Here is an 18,684-nt window from a genome sequence, read left to right on the forward strand (position 1 = left end):
GTCCATGTTCATTTGATCTTGGCTTCAATAAGACTAACAGCACAGTGCTGCACTGCGCGTGTTTTGAACTACCTATAGGACAGGGGTGCCCAATGCGTTGATCGCGATTGACCAATAGATTGCAAAGGTAATGCAGGTAGATCGCGTTGCATTCAAAAAAAAATTTTTAAACGTTAGTCTATCATATATCCTCACTATGGTATTTGCCACTTGACTGACATACAGGCCAGTCTGAGATCTCTTTTCTTCTAACACACTGGTAATCCTGCACGCACGATCAAACACACAAGCTACTAATCAAACCTCAGACGTCAGCGCTAGAAGCGAAGTCTCTTGTGTTGTGCCACGGCGTGTGGTTCGTTTATTTGACAGTCTGTAGATCGGGTAATTACATTCAAGGCATTCGTAGTCTGAATCACAATGTGATTGTGTAGGTGTTTTCCTACCAGGTAATGCTTGTGGTTGGTCAGCAAGTCGACTAACATCTGCCACGGTGTCCTATTTCAGTTGCGAGAAGCAGATCATCGATTCCCGAAAGGGGGTAGAGTGAGTGTGTACGCCTGATGAGCCCAGAATTAGGGCGAAACATGTGTCGCGTACTCTTTGCATTATTTGACAGTAAAACTATTTCAACCATTCTATGATCTGCTTCTCGCAACTGAAAGAGGGCACGTGGCGGATGCCGACTTGCTGACCAACCACAAGCGTTACCTGGTAGGTAACCACCCATACAATAAGATTGTGATTCAGACTATGAATGCCTTGAATATATATATATATAATATAGGTAGATCATTTTGACCTGGTCATTTTAAAAGTAGCTTGCAAGCCGAAAAAGTGTGGGCACCCCTGCTGTAGGCCATCATGACTGTGTTGTATTGCATCATCTTCTATCCATTGCAGTTACTGCATAATTTTCAAATTGCCTTTACTTTTTGATTTACCCTTGTAAAATGTATTGCATTTTCATCCCAGCAGACAGCACATCAAAAACAGTACTGCTGTTGAGATTCCTGTGGCAAATTCCACAGACAAACTTACACTTTAACTTAATAAAGGAAAAATGTAATGAAAAAAACAGAGGAAATAAAAAAGAATGATAGAGGGAGTACTAATGCCATTCAAGTCCATTAAAAATTCTGGTGATCTTCTCTCATTAATTTAGTAAAATGTCTGTAGGAATATATTATGTAAACAAAGGACAACTTAAAGAGGGAGCGCTGGCTTCCCAGAACTTGGGTCATACTCCAATTGGATTAATAATTTTCAATTTAATATTTTATTTATTAGATTGTAGTGTCAGTAGTATATGTCATTTGTTGGAATGAAAAATGCAATGCATTCTATTAGTACGCATGACAAACATTGTAGAATGGACATGTCGAGAATGATGCCTTTGATTGTGGGTTTTGCAAAGGTACTGTGGACTGCAGTTGGACTCATGTTGAATTAATTTCAATTAAATGAAACTATTTTATTTAAACTTAAGCAGTAGACCAATAGTCTGTGATTTATCATGGAGTGGACCAGCTAGTATTTTATACTGTATGTAGCATTGCTAAAGCCTATTATGAACAGCCATTAATTTCAATTGATCTCATGTTCTTTAACCTGCATGGGATTTCATGAAAACTAAGAACTATGGAAAGCTTATTCACAATGCTCCTGCTCAGCCACCCCAGGTTGCATTGGCCACTATCCAGGGTTCAAAGTTTCAATTGGTTGGCTAGTTCTGCTATCGTGGCCCCCAGTGATTGTAGGGGAGAAGTTCCTGTAGTGATCCTGGATGATGGATGCTTTAGAGGTATGCTTTGTACTGTACAGACATTGAAAATCCTGAAAAATGCACTGATAAGAGACAATGTCAAAAAAATGACATTGAAGTATCAAGGACAGGGCACACTATCGTAAATAGAGATAACCAGAAGGCATATTGTAGTTATTAAAATAATAATTAAACTGAATGTATTCTTCCTTAAATAGATTACAAACCAAATGCATCCATCTGTTCATTCCTGAATTCACCTAATTCAGTTTAAAACGGAGATGGGGACGTAAAAGGGTATTTCAGCAGTATTGGGTGCATGGAAGGAAACAAGCACAGATTGGGTCAGTTCCTCACATTTTCCCACATGTATTCACACTCGTCCATTTCAAATTCACCCAACCTACATGTCTGTGAGTAAACCAGAAATCAATCACAAAATTCCAAATAAAAGGTGCATGGAAAACAAGCCCAGAGAGGTGGAACTGTGAGGCAAATCCATCCATTCAGTTGCGACTTCAGCAGCAAAGTGATAATAAGCCTCAGTTTTGCTATGAATGCTGCTGCTGGCATACTGCAAAATATATTAAATTTGAGCCACTGATTATCTGGCACATTGGAGCACATGTCTGCCTTTGTCAATGAATAAATGGTGAAATTATTGAAAGCAATCACTTCCTTCAGAGAAGAACAGTGCAGAAAACAGTGAGCAGGTAGGACAGCCTCTCCAAATTTGACGAAACAAGCCAAGGCGTGCATTTTGTTCTTTGACTGCTTGACCAATTATCATTCACTCATCCAGCGACTACTTCTGAGCAGAGCAAGTGCTGAAGCTGGTGAGCAAGAAAGACATTGTGTCGTTGTAGGGGAACTCTTTTGGGTTTGTACCCTTGTAAGATATGAGCAGAATAAAAAATGTGCACTGCCTTATTCCTTCCTAACCACTTTTCTCCTTAGCATGGGTTTGTTTTTTCTTGTTCTGTCAGTTGTAATGGACAGATGCACTTTCCTTTGTTCTTACCTCCATTGCACCCAGTGCTGCTAGGGTAGGTTCTGGTAACCCCATAATGTTGAATCCTTGGCTAAATGATTGAATGCCTTGGGGACTTGAAATGAAAGCTCCAACAAACAAACTTTATTTATGTGGCACTTATTTACAGTAGACATTTAACCAACACATCTTTCTCCAAATATCTAAATGCCAGGTGATGTGCTCAAAGTCACTCCCTGTGTATTACAGTCTACCTACTAGGCCTCATCACTGGCTTTGACATGTCCCCAAGCAGGACAGTGAACCTGGAGTAGCTGTCTCAGAAATCTAAAGCTGGTATCATGAATTCTATTAGTTAAAAGATGCATAGAGGCAACTAAAATAGATAAATGAATGCACCACAGAGCATTTTTCTATTAGATCCCTATAACGTGGAAATGAATTACAGACTCAAAGGAGACAAACGCCTTGCTCCTTAATCTCAGAAAAGGAACTATCCGCATCTAAATGATGGCTATTATCTAAATTAAATGGCCGCCCCGGCAGCTCGGGCAACCAGGCCTGCAATAGAAAGAAAACGATTCTTTAGATTTTGCCAATTATATGCAATGACATTCCATCTCTTTCATTACACTGTGATACAGAGATCAAACGCTGGATACACAAAGAGAAGTCTTGTCAAGACTGATTTGGTCTTTTGTACTCTTTAGTTCAAACTGGACCGGCAGTTCATTACTCGCAATGAAAACGAAAAGGTTATAAAAACAGGTGGATACTGCTGAGACAAGTGGTGGGGCTGTCGCAATTAATGCAAAAATGTCAGTGACCTTTAGAGCATGTTAACTCCACAGAGACGCTAGTCTATTAGCGATACGCACTGATTGTGAGATATTCCAATGCATGCCTACGCCATTGCATGGTGCTGCAGAGCAATCAAGGAGTGGGACGTCACCAGTGTGGCAGATTACAAGGTTATTTGGTTCATATGTAATTGAAATGAGTGACATTAGTTTTTGTTTACGACAGATTAGCAGAAGACACTACAACCTCATAAAGCTCCAGCTGGAATGGAATGTATTTTGTGTGTTTTACATGAGCTCACATAACTTTTCTCATGCTCTCTTTTTCTGCCACTTTGACTGGCAGTCTAAGGTTTAGAAATTGGATGTCTGCTTTTTATTGTGCTGTTTCTTGGGTATAATGGCATCTCATGGCTCCATGGCTTCACTTTCCATGTAATATTTACATTATTTACAATGTTGAATTTTTGGGATTTCTTTTAGTATTTAGTGTTATGCTCAGTCTGCAAATATCCTTGAAGATGGCGGGCGGTAGTGGTATTCAGCTTAATTTATTTTAGTATAGCACACTTCACCGAGTGTAGACTTGGAATTGTGTAACATGTTCAAGGGTAAAATACAATTACAAACTTGCACATTATGTAATGCACATGTATAAAAGTACAAATTAGTTTAAACATGTGACATTTCAAACTGATTGACATGAACAGATCATAGCAAAACACTACTTTTAAAATTGTGATAACAAGTTACTTATGAATACTTTGAAATCGTTTATTTTTTTGTTGTTGTTTGGTTCCTCCTGAAGACCCCACATGTGATATATCATTCAACTTGTTTTAATGTCTAGTTATGTGAGACGTAAAACAAGGAGAGGACGGGAACACAAGAAGAGCTAATGAACTGAACCAATTCTTCAATAGGTTTGACTCATTCTTGTCAGTACAGAACACCAAAAAACACTGGTAGTCCCCGTGAGCAAGCTGAGGAGGTTATGAAATCCCAACTGCTATCTGCACCCTGCATGACTTTCCCCTATGATGACATCACACCTGTGGTCTCCAGCCCCCATCCACTCCCTAGATTATGTATCTCTGCTGATCAAGTGAGGAGAGAGCTGGTAAAACTCTGCATAAAAAAGGCTTCAGGGCTGGATGAAGTTAGCACCAGGGTGCTGAAAACATGTGTCACCCAGATCTGCGGGGGTCCTTCAGCACCTGTTCTCCCTTTCCCTGAGTTTGTAGAAAGTTTCCCAAACTGTGAAAAACATTCTGTGTTTCCAGTAATCCCAAGATCTTCAGAGCAGTTGCTCTTACTCTTACTTAATACATCATGAAGACCTTTGAGAAGCTGGTCCTAAAACAGCTACGACCCCTGGTTTCAGAATATTTGGATCCTCTGCAGTTTGCCTATCAGACATATATAGGTGTGGAGGATACTCTCATCTATATGCTCCACAGAGCCTGCTCCTACTTGGACAAAGCCGGCACCACAGTTAGGACTTTTCCACAGTTCTTTGACTTTTCCAGTGTTTTCAACACTATTCGGTCTCAAAAGCTATGGAGAACCTCACGGCTTTGAATCGTAATGCCCCCACAGTTTCCTGGATCATGAACTACCTGACCAACAGACAGCACTTTGTGAGGCTGAGGGACAGTGTGCCAGAAATTGTGGTGGGTAATACTGGAGCACCTCAGGGATCTGTCCTGTCTGTCTTCTTGTTCACACTCTGACTTCCAGCACTTGCCATCTACAAAAATTTTCAGATGACTTGTCCATCAGAGGCTGCATTAATGATGAAGATGAATCAGAGTACAAGAAAGTTGTGGAGGACTTTGTCTTGTGGTGCAGGGGCAACAACTTTCAACTCAATGTCAGCAAGACAAAAGAGCTGGTGGTGAACTTCAGTCATGCCAAGGAGTCTTTGGGACCTGTCACCATTCAGGGGGAGGGCATGGAAGTGGTGCAGTGCTACAAGTACCTGGGGGTTCACATGAACAACAAACTGGACTGGTCTGACAACACAGTGGCTCTGTAGTAGGCTTTGCCCTCATTGAGCTTCTTATTCAGTTCTGACTGCACCTGCTTTATTTTTTCCTTAACTTCAGATCTGAAGGCTCTCTTCTTCACATTTAATATGGCTTTCAAGTCTTTTGTGATCCATTCCTTCTTGTTAAAAAAAACAGCGCACTGTCTTTGTGGGGACTGTGCTTCCACACAAAACCTAATAAAGTCTGTGATACGATGGCAGAGTCTGTCTATGTTCTGACCGTGTAACTCACGCAGCATATCCCAGTCAGTATTTTCAAAGACATCCTTCAGAGTCTCCTCAGTGCCTTTTGTCCATTTCTGCACTGTCCTGGTGGTGGCTGTCAGCTGCTGGACAGTGGGTTTATATGCAGGTATGAGCTGTACCACATTTTGGTCCGATTGGCCTAAACGTGGCAAAGCAATAGTAGTGATATTTCTCATTACTGAGTATACAGTATCTGTTGCAATTGTCACATCTGCTGAAGCAAGGATGCAAACTACCATCACAATGACATGTGCAAACTCTCTCGCCTTATAATAAGGTCGTAAACCCGCCGTGAGCAGCTCAATATTCATGTCGCATACCTGTGCTTTAATACTAATGTGTCCAAGGTGGCACCATTTTTCATTCATAAAAACAACAAATCCACCTCCTCTCTTCTTGCTGCTTTCACACCTGTTTCTGTCCACCCACATGATTTTAAATCCAACTAACACAACCGCAGATTCCAGCATTTTGTTCACCAGCGATCTTTCATTTCCCATAATAATCGAAGGCAGTACCTTCTTCTCTTATTGCAAACTTGGGCATCTGCTCTTATTCCCTGACGTTTATGCTGTAGCTCTGCTGACAGCCCGGCAATTAGCTCTGGCGCTGTGGGAGACAAAAGGCACAAGTGTTTGTGTCTGTTCTTCCTCACATTTTTGGTTACCTATGTTATCAAAAAAAAGTAACAAACAATAGCAAACAACAATGAAGACAAACAAACATGGAGCTGCTGTTGCAGGTGGGCACTCGTGGCAGCGCTGGAAGTAATAACTATACAAACAAATCACCAAATGTGCAGAAACAACCAGCCACAATTACAATCAAGTGTCTCTTTCTCTCCTTCTGCTCCTTTTGTTGAGTGAGAGTCAGGAGTCAGCAGAGTCTTTTTAAGCTGGTCCCAGGAATGCTTCCGGTGCCACAGTGTGTCCTGTTGGAAGCAGTGCCGGGTCTTATGGAAACCAGGGAGATCCCCCCCCAACAGCACCCTCTAACAGCACTCAGGGACGCAGACAAGACTGCACTTCTAGTCTCCAGTTCCCATCTATCGCTGCAGGTGTCCAAACAACAACAACAACAACAACAGCATTTATTTATATAGCACATTTTCATACAAACAGTAGCTCAAAGTGCTTTACATATTAAAGAATAGAAAAATGAAAGACACAATAAGAAAACAAAATAAATCTACATTAATTAACATCGAATAAGAGTAAGGTTCAATGGCCAGGGGACGGAAAAAACAAAAAAAACAGAGGGGATGGAAAGGCTCCTGACCTCCGGTTTCCGCTGGTCCATCCATTATACAGTATGCCTCAGGATGGGCAAAAAGCTGTACTGTCATTCACTTGGCATGCCCATCTGTCCTCCATGGTACTTACACTAGTTATTTACAAAACTAAGAAATAGGCTTATTTTGTAATCTGAATTATTAAAAAAAATATATGATTAGACCTGGAATGGATTAACTATGGGCTACAGGCCACCAGTTTGCAAAGTTTTGTTTTCTGGGCAGGGCATATTTTTTCACACATTCAAAAGTTGCGTCACCAATTTCGTATGCTTCACTACCACTAAAAATGATGGCTACCATATAATGCAGTCATTGGCCATTTCTGAAGAACTATCACTAATACAACAAATTACTTTCTTTTCTTACTATTCTGCTCATCCGTCAGCTATCAGCCAGCTTAGTGACAGGAATATTTCTGTGAAAAACGAAGAACAGATATTTTTGTTTCATACAAGTTACTAAATTTCAACTCTACTGGGCTGCAGCCCAGGTTAGCACGTAGACTGCCTATTCTAATGCTCAGTTATTATTCCAATATACATATGTAGCACCCTCAGAAACCCCTTTCCCATGTTTTTGTTTGGGCATTAATCTTGCCATGTTCTTGTCTCCTCTCTTTGTAGTCTTTACCGTTTTACAGATAAGACCTGGGAGTTTTTACTGATCAAATGCCCAACAGAAGAGTGCAGGTTACTACTCTATGCCTTAGGATCTCTGAAGCCTCACTCTTGTTATTTGAATTATTAGATCAATAGAGCCATGCTTAAGTCCTACCTGTCATCTGTTCTTTACTGAATGTTAGAAAACAAGACAACTGCTGTCCACATATTTTCTACAAAATGTATTAAATTACTTTTTGGGAAATTGTACCCAAAAGCAAAAAGTAAAGGAATAGATGATAATTAAAGTTTTTGTACCCTCTGCTCTGATAAACCAGTGGCTGCCGTTATCCCAGCCGCTTGGTGTGGTGTGATTAAAAAAACACCTACAGGGCATCCTCTCTGTACAAAATAATTATTTAGTTTGGAAAAGAGAAGAAGTCTGATTAAAGTCTTGCTGTGCCAGCAAACAAACGGTACGCTATCGGCCAGAAGCTGTGCCAGTAATGAGTGTCGGCCGGGTGCTGCTTCGGACACCAATGGATCCCATTAATCTGCTCTGCGCCCCTTATGCAAAGTGAGCAGCTCAACCTGAAGATTTCAAAAGAGCCATGCTGTGGCCAAGCAGGGGAAGAAACCCCCATCCTCCGGGACATCTGCCAGTCTCTGCCCTGACTGTGGATGAGTTCTTTCTAGTGAAAAATGTGTCAATTTAGCATAAGAACATGAAAAGAAGATTATTCAACAGAACATTTACAGTGGAATTTATTTTCTTTCTTTCTTTCTTTCTTTCTTTCTTTCTTTCTTTCTTTCTTTCTTTCTTTCTTTCTTCCTTCCCTCCCTGTAGGTCATAATAAACCCATCTTCTATCAAATAGTACTTTAATGACACAGGGATGTGTGGACGCGTATTAAGAGCTGCTCTGTGGCCCAGGCTATCCAGGCATCACCTCTTAGTAAAGACTAATCTGTGCTATCCGTCTGAGATGGGTCTAAGTAATCAACATAGACCACAGCGTTAACGTTTACAGTGCGCCATCTATTGGAATGTATTTTGCAATGCAAGTACTAATAAAATGCATTATTACAAATGTGTGTGATGCGCCCTATAATGGATGACAAATGCAATTCATTTGATTACTAAAATGTTTGTGAGGCACCATCTTTTGAAATGACAGAGACATAGCATCAGGACAGACACACAGACACTTGTCCTTTTATTAAGGAGAATGCTCAAATGTCTTTTTGGTACTGAGGAAATCTTGCCAAGATTCTGTGCTACACTAAAAGGGCAGCCCCTTTACACCGTAAAATATTTAGAGGATATGCATAAAATTCTGTGATATCTAGAATGAATATTTAAATCATTTATAGAAATGACTACTGTAATATTCAGCAGTAAGTGGAATCAGATATAATAAAAACCTAACCCCTTTTGGTTGTTGGACCTTTGAGAGGAGGCCCCGCAGGATAAGTGGAGATGGATACAGAAGACCCCATCCATTTTGCCTGTTTTGACATTAACATATATGTGAGTTGTATGTTGCTGGGAGTGTGGCTGTGTCAATGCCATGTGATCTAATGATCTCCTGAATTAAATTTAGCTTTCAGACTGAAAGTGAGGAGTCCAGTGACTCCAGCTGAGAATAAGTGGAGGTGAAATATTGAGAGTTGGACCTCCTTCAAAGGAGAGTTGGATATAAAAGAACAGCAATTTCAAAGTGCAGTTTAGAGGCACCTTCCATAGTTTAGTATAGGTTAACATATAAATCCATGGCCTTTTTTAAATATTGCATTACACTTTAGTTAAGCTACTACAAAGAGGCATCTATTACTCATTTACTCTTAAGTAACAAAACCTTAACAAAGGCTTCTTCTAGTATTAATAGCTCAAAACATTAGTAAAGCGGTTATTTGTCTATGCAATGTGACCTACTAAAATATCTTTACTTTAGAACCATCACAGGTTTCTTAATAGAGACATATGTCTCTTGATATTGCAACCTGCGAATCCTTCATATTGACAGGTAATTTGACCAGCATATTAAAGGGTCTTATTATGCCACAATGCACAGAGAGGACTAACCTATCTACTGGTGTTTTATAGGCATAATGAATTGTTTGTTAAGGTCTTATTACATAAGAGTAAATGAGTAATAGACACATTTTTTTAGTATCTAAACTAAAGTGTTCCCAAATATTTAATGGGGTTCCCCTGCAGGATTCTGGGATAGGTGAGGTGATATAAAAAACACATCCGTATCTTGGTTGAAATGTCGATTTTACAATTAAATGAGATAGATGTATAAACCATAGTAATTTTGAAATTTATTAGGGTGCCCTCATCGGATTCTGTGGCTGTTGCAGACTCATATGTAAAAGCACTATTATTTTCATGATAAAATATTCCAAGAAGACCCCTATTAGATTCCACAGAATTAAATGTATGGAAACACAACATTTTAGAAGGCTGACTATACTGAGAAAGGGTCCCCAGTGAGCAAAGCTGGATATTTAAACCATGCCTGTGATGTTACAGTCTGAATTCATGTGTGTTTTATGTTTTTTTGTTGTTTATGTTATTTTTGAACTATAATTCCCATTTTTTTTATTTCCCATTTTATTCCCAGCAGTTTTGAGGCTGGCTGGATTTGGGGTCAGTCTCCTTGAGCAGGCTGTTTAGTTTGTGGTCCTGCCTTTATGGTCTCTTTAGCAGGCCTTACCCCCAATTTCACAACAATTCCAATTTTGACATTGTATTAATAAGAATGCTCTACCATAGTATTCTGTGGTAAGTGTAGCTGGCATGCAAAACTCAACTCATTTAGAAAGTGAAATATTCAGAGGAGCAGTGGCGTAGCTAGAGTTCATGCCGCTCAGGGCGGGGCTTCAATTTGCCGCCCTCCAGCATATCTAAATATGTTAACCTATTTAATTAGAAAATTAAAATGACGTATAGAGAAAAATTAAGAGACATTTTGCATAGATTTATTCATATATATAGAGAAACAGCAATAATTTTTTCACATATAATTATTTCTAAGCATCGTCTAGACAAGAATATAGTATAGACGCATTAATAAGCCGTGTGCTAATTATTAGTTTAATATAATTACGCGGAGAAAGCCAGAACCAGTGTAGTGTACAAGTGATCAGTGGGGATGTTTTCTGTGCAGAGCAGGAATGCATTCGGATTGATAACAAAACGAAATTATAAATTGTAAATTAGTTGTTTATCTTCCTAGAAATTATTATTGGTGTAATGTTTATGTTTATTTTTGTTATTGCTTCATAAATTTCAACTGCTGTATCTGATGCCGTCACAGAAGGACAGTCTGAAAATTATTTTAAAGCATTTGTGGGTAAAAATAAAAGAATTTAACTTTTTTCATTCATGAGTGATATTTTTTCGAATCCTGCTGCTTACACACGAATTGTACTAAGCCTTTGGGGCAATAACGACACCCCCAAAATGTGCCGCCCGGGGTGAACCGCCCCCTCCGAGCACCCTTAGCTATGCCACTGCAGAGGAGTGAGAGGACACAAACGTTGAACTCCCCAGTTAGAGGAATATATCATAATAGAACTCCAACTCAATGTGTGTCTTTGTGTTTGGCATAACAATCCACAGCATGGGAACCAATCTTTGCACAGATTCCCAATTTGTGCAAGGGAAAATTGTAGGCTGGTTTTCGTTCTGAATTGTTTTACCTTGGAAAACCATATTTAGTTACTGCATGTGTGCCTTATTAAGGATGCGCCCCAAGGAGACATTTTTAGGAGTTGGCACAGATTTGTAAAGTTGTTCTCCATTGTGAGTTTAGTCAGTGAAAGTTTTGTTGGGGGAACAAATGTTTTCCTCCTGGGGAATTAGTGACAGCACCTGCACTTTATTCCAGGGAAGGAGTGTTGGATTACCCCTATTAGTACAAAATCCATCCATCCATCCATTTTACACACTCACTTTATCCTGAGATGGGTAGCAGGGATGCTCAAGGTTATTATAGCAAGTATAGGGCACAGTGCAGGAACAATTCCCGGACAGGGAAAACAAACACACTTCGGACACATTCTGTGGCCAATTTAGCATCGCCAATCTTAACCTAAACAGTATGTCTTTGGACTGTGGGAGGAAGCTGGAGCTACTACTGCACTACTGTGCTGCACATTAGTATGTAATATATAATATGCACTAGTATATATACAACCTGCTCATTTAGACATTAAGATATTTAGACAGGGATATTGTTGGATTCTGCAGCAGAGAGAATGATTCATTATTGTAAAATATTTTGCTAAGTTGAATGATATACAAAACCATTTACTGTTGAAAAGAAAACGGTATATGATTTGATGGCAAGTGGACATATTAAGCCATGTCCATTTTAACAGTGAGAGGTTCTATCCAGCAGGGGTTGCTAGCTCCTTGGTTGGAATAAGTTCTTTTTTAATTGCAGCATGTTACATAACCCAAAACTATATAGTTATTATATTAAAAGGCAATACCCCTTCCTTAGTGATATGGCGGTAAGAAATCACATAGGAGAAATAACTTTAATGACGATTACGTGGCATAACAGATGAGGAAGCCATGACAAGACTATTACTGAAGTGGGAGCTCGATGTAAACAGTCTGCCATTTTCTTCGCTGCGCTGGAAGGATTTTCAGGATCGGATGGCGTTATCTCCTATCCTTTTGTCGGCTTCAAAGGTGTGCCAGGCAATGTTCCAAGGCTTTATACTCTTTCTTCATGTGCAGGCCCCAACTTAGGTGAATAATACAATTCCAAACAAGGCAAAGAGAGGATACAATTTCATGCTGACTCTAACACACAGACATAGTGTACGTTGCCCATTTGCAGTTGTTCTTAACTTGTCTTGTCTTAAAATGCTTGCTTAGCAGTTCTAAATGACGAGCCCCTGTGTGCTAAATCTGGCTTTGTATTAGCTGTACATGTGAGAAGAAAAGAAAAGCAGATTTAAAATATTTGCACAGAGCACAGTGACATATTAAACTTATATTCTGATTACAAAGGGGGCCATAGGAGTCTGTGACACATGAAATTGGACCTAGAAAACCGGGGCCACTTTGGTACTGAAATGTTGAGAGGGGGCTGCCTTGTATACCCTTGTATATAAAAAAATATATGTAAAGCACACTTGTTTGAATGGTGAAATATTGAGAGAGATGCTAAGTGGAAATGGACATATCATACTGCAGGTACTGTATGTTGACTAACAGGACTACTCGTCTACTACCTCCTACAGTGTAGCTTTGAAAGCTGAGCTCATGGGCTGGACTATGGGAGGGTCACCTAGGACAAAGCTGCAGCAGAGGCGGCCCTGGATGTGTTACTAAGAACTCCGAAAAACATACAAAATTAACAAACCGTAGAAGTTTCTTTTTTTTTAATTGTTTCTCCTTTTGTCTGTGGTTTAGTTAGTTTTATGATAAGTTAGGAATGCTAGGTAGAAACAAATTGGGTGGTTCAATAAGACTGTAAGACTAATAGTTGAGGGTAGGTAAGGAGGTCACAGTGTGTGATGACAGCCTAATCTAACACTCTTATTTCACAAGCATGGCACATTTTGTTTTAGCACCTGTTATCTCAAATGAGTTTTAGTCTTTTTAGGAAAAGGTAAGTTATATTTGTTTAAAAAGAATTGGTCTAACAGGGTCTTGCACTTTTTTTGATGTTTTGTGTACTGCCATGTAATTCCATCTCACACTCTCATTTTCACTGAGGTCCTTTTCTTTTTCAGGAATTCCCCTTTTCTGAAGTGTGGTGCAGCAATCAGAAACCCCTGCACTGTGCCTTTTCTCTGGAGCGCTACAGCCCCTCCACCACACAGCTCTCGTGTAAGATCAGTGTCCGGCAAGTGAAGGGCCACGAGCAGATCCTTCAGGTCTATGCGTCTGTAGTCGAGGTATGGACAACTGTAGATTTAAATGTACCAAGTATTGCGCTCGAATCACACTGTTGGGTCACGATGGGGTCCTGAGGGATTCAATTTGTTTTCTTGTGCATTGGCATTAAGAATCTGCTTAATGTATAAGAGAAGTTGCTGTGCTCAACAAAAGTGATTGACAGTGAGCTGTGCATAAGATGACTTGACGGTTTTTCTTCCTCCAAGATGTGTTTCTCCTTGTCTGAGGTAAAGTATATTATGTTTCCAGTCTAGCTGAGCATCAGGGTCAGCAGTAGCGGCACATTAAGCAGTGTGTACTGCACATCCAAGGGAAGACTGTTAAAATATATTACTCTTGACGGTTGTGTTAAGTTTGAATTATTATTGTCTTAATATAGAGAGACAAAGACTACATTTGATGGTTTGCTGTTCAACTGGTCAGGGGATCGTTTTTTAAAAGGAATAGAGGTTTTATTTGCACACAACTAAAGGAGTCCCCATCCACTGCAATCAGTCAATCAGACTTACAGATTTTTCTAAAACTGTCTTGATTCAATCTCACCATCTTCCCCGGCTGACCGAACAAAGATGCTGTAACAATCTTCATTGACCAAACAGGCCGAGTCAATGCCACAAGAGATCAAAAGCATCCTAAATTTGATCTAATCAGCTCTTGGTGTTACAACCCCACGCCTGGCAGCAAATCACCAAACTGGTTTTGACAAGACATGATTTGCATCCTGTTAAGTTTCACCTGTGGGGTCATTTTATTAGCAGCTTTTGCTTCATCAGCGTCTCTCTTTAATTGTTAACAATAAAGGTCATTGTTCTATCCCACAGTCGTGATTCGACTCTCTAAACAGTTTTCAATAAGTATTCTGCTATTGCCGAGCAAGGTAATGTTAAATTTTTAATATGCTAATATTACAGTTATAAATGCAATACAAGTGTCATGGAAAACACAGCACATACAGTATGGGTACAATAGCCCCAAAGTTAAGTACTGCTTTTCTGACTTTTTTTTTAAGGATGATCCCAGCCTCAATATGGCATGATGGTGCTGAGTTTGAGAAGGTTGGACCAGGGTGTAAATGAGGGAGTGTTAAGTTAGGTCAATGAACAATGAGCAGCAACACACCACCAGTACATAATAATAATAATAATAATAATAATAATTCTTTACATTTGTACGAGGTGAGACACAAAAATAACCGGACTGGTAAAAAAATATATATTTATTGATGAATTACAGCATTCTAAACATTGTCACCTATATACTCCCCTTCCCGATCTCTATACGTGTCTTCCATCGATTGAAACAGTGCTGGAAGTCTTCTTGCTGGAGGCTCTTCAACAGGCTTGCCATTTCTGTCTTCACTTCATCCATTGAAGAAAAATGTGTTCCCTTCAGGTCACTTTTGATTTTCAGGAACAAGTAAAAATCACAGGGAGCAAAGTCGGACGAATAGGGAGGATGATCGAGGACAGGAATGTTTTTGTCAGTCAAAAACTGCGTTACAGAAAAAAAGAAAATTTGTGAAAAATTTAATGATGATTCATTGTTCAATTTTTTTCACTCGACATTATCTTGGCAACTCATGTAGCGATTGTTGTGCAAATACTGACTGGGCTATTCGCAGGATATACCTAGCCGGTCGGTGGTTTGAGAGGGCATGTAGGAGGGGATATAGTTCTATGATTCATGTCCGGATGACCTCTAGATGGTTTTCCAGGAAAGCCCAAAGCCCAGTCCGATTATTTTTGTGTCTCACTTCATATAGCACTTATCTCACTAATCAAAAAGTTTCAGTGAGTGGGGAGCCACTTTAACCTCCTCTAATATGTAGCATCCACTCAGATGATGCAACGGCAGCCATTGCTTTTTTATGGCAGGTGATGAAAAGAGATAGCCAATTAGAGACGGGGGATGATTAGGGGGCTAGAATGGCTAGTTGTGGTGGGCAATTTAGCCTAGACATTGAGATGCACTGTACTCTTTACAAAGAGTAGCCCAGGAATCTTTTTTGACCACAGAGCATCATGATGGTTTATTTGTGACTCATGTTTTCATATTCACTAGAACATGATGAATTCTGCTTTAGAGTGATTGGAAAAGCCACTTAAAAAGTAAATTCTTTTCCTGCCACAAACCAGTTATCCCTGTGATATTTTTTCTTATATCTTCTGCTTAAAACCCAAAAGCCAGAATGATTGTGACGAGCTGCTTTTACAGTCTATACTCTTGCTGAAAACCAAGATCAAGTAAGCTTTTGCCCTTCAGCACTACTTAGGTCACTCGCATTACAGTATGACAGGTGTACTGTCCCAGTGAAACTCCTCACCTATCACTCGGCTCTGAGTGGGTCATACCCGAGCACACAATAGGTGCCAGAAATTAGAGCCCCACAGGCCACACTGGTAAGTGTAAAAACAATACTAATGAGTCAGAATTATATATTTCTTCATATTTTGTAAGTTTTCTAAAATAACGCTGGTATTACAATGCACCCTCATATGTATTCTATTGACTGAAATCCAGGTAATTTGAATTGTAGCAACCAGGGGATACAGTAGATGAAAAACTAAGCCAAAAGTCATAACCGGAAAATCAAGTCCAAAGAGTTCTCTAATAGAATACTGTAATAATACAATACTAGAAATAAAAGCTCACTGTACAAAGTAGGCTTTGTTTTGAAACATCTGCCAATTTCAGATAATAGAACAACTTTTTAAAGTGTTGCATCATTAACGTCAAACGCCGTACACTCCAGATGTACTCTGGGAAACAAAGCCATGACAACCGTCATTAAAATAGTTCACTTAATGGTGGTGTCCATGACAACATACAAAAACAATTTTAACATTTCCAAATAACATTTCATTTATTTCCAAAATGGTGAAAATGTACTTTCCATTGTACCAAACCAACAATGCAAACAAGAAAGATGCAGAAAGAGGCAAAGAGAGATCAGAAAATTTAAGTAAACATGAATATAAATCCTAGCACTATGTTAACATTGTTAGCACAAAAGAAAGTCCCACAGAACTAGAAGGAAGCCTTACACAGCCACTCAGATCATGAAGACAGTATAAAGTGTGTTATGCAAGTCAAACCAACAATGAGGACAAAATTTACACTTTTTAACAATACTATGCAGCATTGCTTAAACTGTATTTACTGCTTTCCATGCTATAATGTACAAAAAGCAAAATTTAAAAACACTTTTTCTTACCTGGTGGTGCTGGACTTTTGTGTTCAGAGATGTGTTGACATAGGCGCAAATCAGGAGTGTTGCTAGCTTTAACTTTTATTAGGGGCTTGGTCCCACCTTTGACAATGCTGCTAGTTCTACAATGTGTGTAAAAGCATGGGGGATTTCCTTGGGTTTTCACACACTTGAAGAGCATGGGGATGGGGTTGGAGTTCCTCATTGAGTTTCACACAACAAGTCCATTTGTGTCAAAGTGTAGAATGGGAGAAGGGGGACTGGGCTCTCGAAGATCAGGGGCTGGACATCTGAGATCATGGAGGAGGGTTGGGGGGTGGGATTCTCAAGGATCAGGATTTAAAGCCCCTAAAGTTTGTAATCCCCACGCATCAAATGATGCCATTGGCTACAATCTGAGCATATCTGATTGGTCAGATTTAGTCAATTATGAATACAAGTGACATGATACACAATACAGCCATCAAGGCACTGTATGCTAAACCATAGTGATTGAATAATTATGTTCCACACTTATGTTATTCTTATCAAAGCATCATATCAACAGCTTGCTGTATATGTTATATGGCCCTTTTACCTTCCCTCTGCTCCTCCAGTGACAATAAACAATAATAATAATTATTGGCCTTCAAAAATCTTCATTCAATTTAAATGTGTGCACCATCTATATCTTAGTCCACATAATCATTTTGCAATGATATTTCCTTCTAGCCTCTTATGTAACTTTTGCTTTCTTAAGACGCCTGACACCTTTATTCACATGTTCTGGAACAGACCTCCTGTTGTTTTCTTCTGAACAGTGGGAGGAACAGGCAAAAGAAAATGAACAACAGAGATCAGTGGCTCAAAAAATAGGTGATGAACTTAACTAATTTTCATCCATAAATAGCATAAAATAAATACAGGCCTATCTGTTCTGGTGGGCCTTCAGGTATGATATGAATATTTCCATTATTGAGTAAGGTTCTCTTATATATGCAGGCAACTGATGTTTCATGTTGCCTCAGGATTCCTCACTTCCATATTTTTTGCCTGTAGACTGTTAAGTACAAAATGGTTAAACACTGGTAAACACAATCAGTGTTAGTATACTCGGTGAAGCTCCATGCTAAAGAGAGATCATAAATGCACACCATGTTGTGGTAGAGAAGTTACTCATTTCCTTTGCATTTGCTTTTTTCAGAATGAAAAGGAACTTATTCCATTCTTCACCCAGGCGGACTGCACTGTGACCTCACAGACAGGGCCCAAGGCCTTCAAAATCCCATATTCCATCCGACAGAGAATTTGCGCTACCTTTGACACAGCAAACGCCAAAGGCAAAGACTGGCAGCTGTTAGCAAAGAAGCTCAACATCGAAAGGTAAGGCAAGGAGACTAAGAAGCCATTCTAATTCTCTGTGTGATTCTTTGCCAGTCTCACTTCTTGCACTTTTATCAGGTTTTACCAGTATAAATCCCACCATTGGCTCTTTAAAGCCATGGATCACACATAGGCAAACATTAGTCTACCATTTTTGTTTTAATAAAAGTAAGAAATGTCACCTCAGAATTACTGTTTTTTTTTTTGCCTCATTTCTTGCAAGTCAGCCCGTAACATTCAAACGGCCATCAACAAATGGCTCAGCTCACCCCTCTCCTGCTGCACACTATTAAAAGGTTATAACAACAATGCTTGTTTTCATTGGCTGAGTAAATTAAAAGAAACTGGTGGCAGCAACAGTCACACCTCATTACACCTCATGAAGTATTTTCCCTGGATATTCTGTTATTACCATTATGATAATCGCTCTGGTAGTGTTAT

The 18,684-nt window shown here is 39.5% G+C and overlaps 1 protein-coding gene across 1 annotated transcript in view; it reads left to right on the top strand.

Moving 5' to 3' along the window:
- The window catches only part of unc5db (unc-5 netrin receptor Db), a 756,179-nt gene that overhangs the window by 700,030 nt on the left and 37,465 nt on the right, over positions 1 to 18,684 (top strand). Inside the window, exons 15-16 of the mRNA XM_039769246.1 lie at positions 13,508 to 13,672; positions 18,065 to 18,243. Of these exons, the coding sequence (XP_039625180.1) occupies positions 13,508 to 13,672; positions 18,065 to 18,243 (344 nt within the window). The remainder of the gene's footprint in view (positions 1 to 13,507; positions 13,673 to 18,064; positions 18,244 to 18,684) is intronic.

Source organism: Polypterus senegalus, chromosome 11, assembly GCF_016835505.1.
Source record: "Polypterus senegalus isolate Bchr_013 chromosome 11, ASM1683550v1, whole genome shotgun sequence".
NCBI classification, from domain to species: Eukaryota; Metazoa; Chordata; class Cladistia; order Polypteriformes; family Polypteridae; genus Polypterus; species Polypterus senegalus.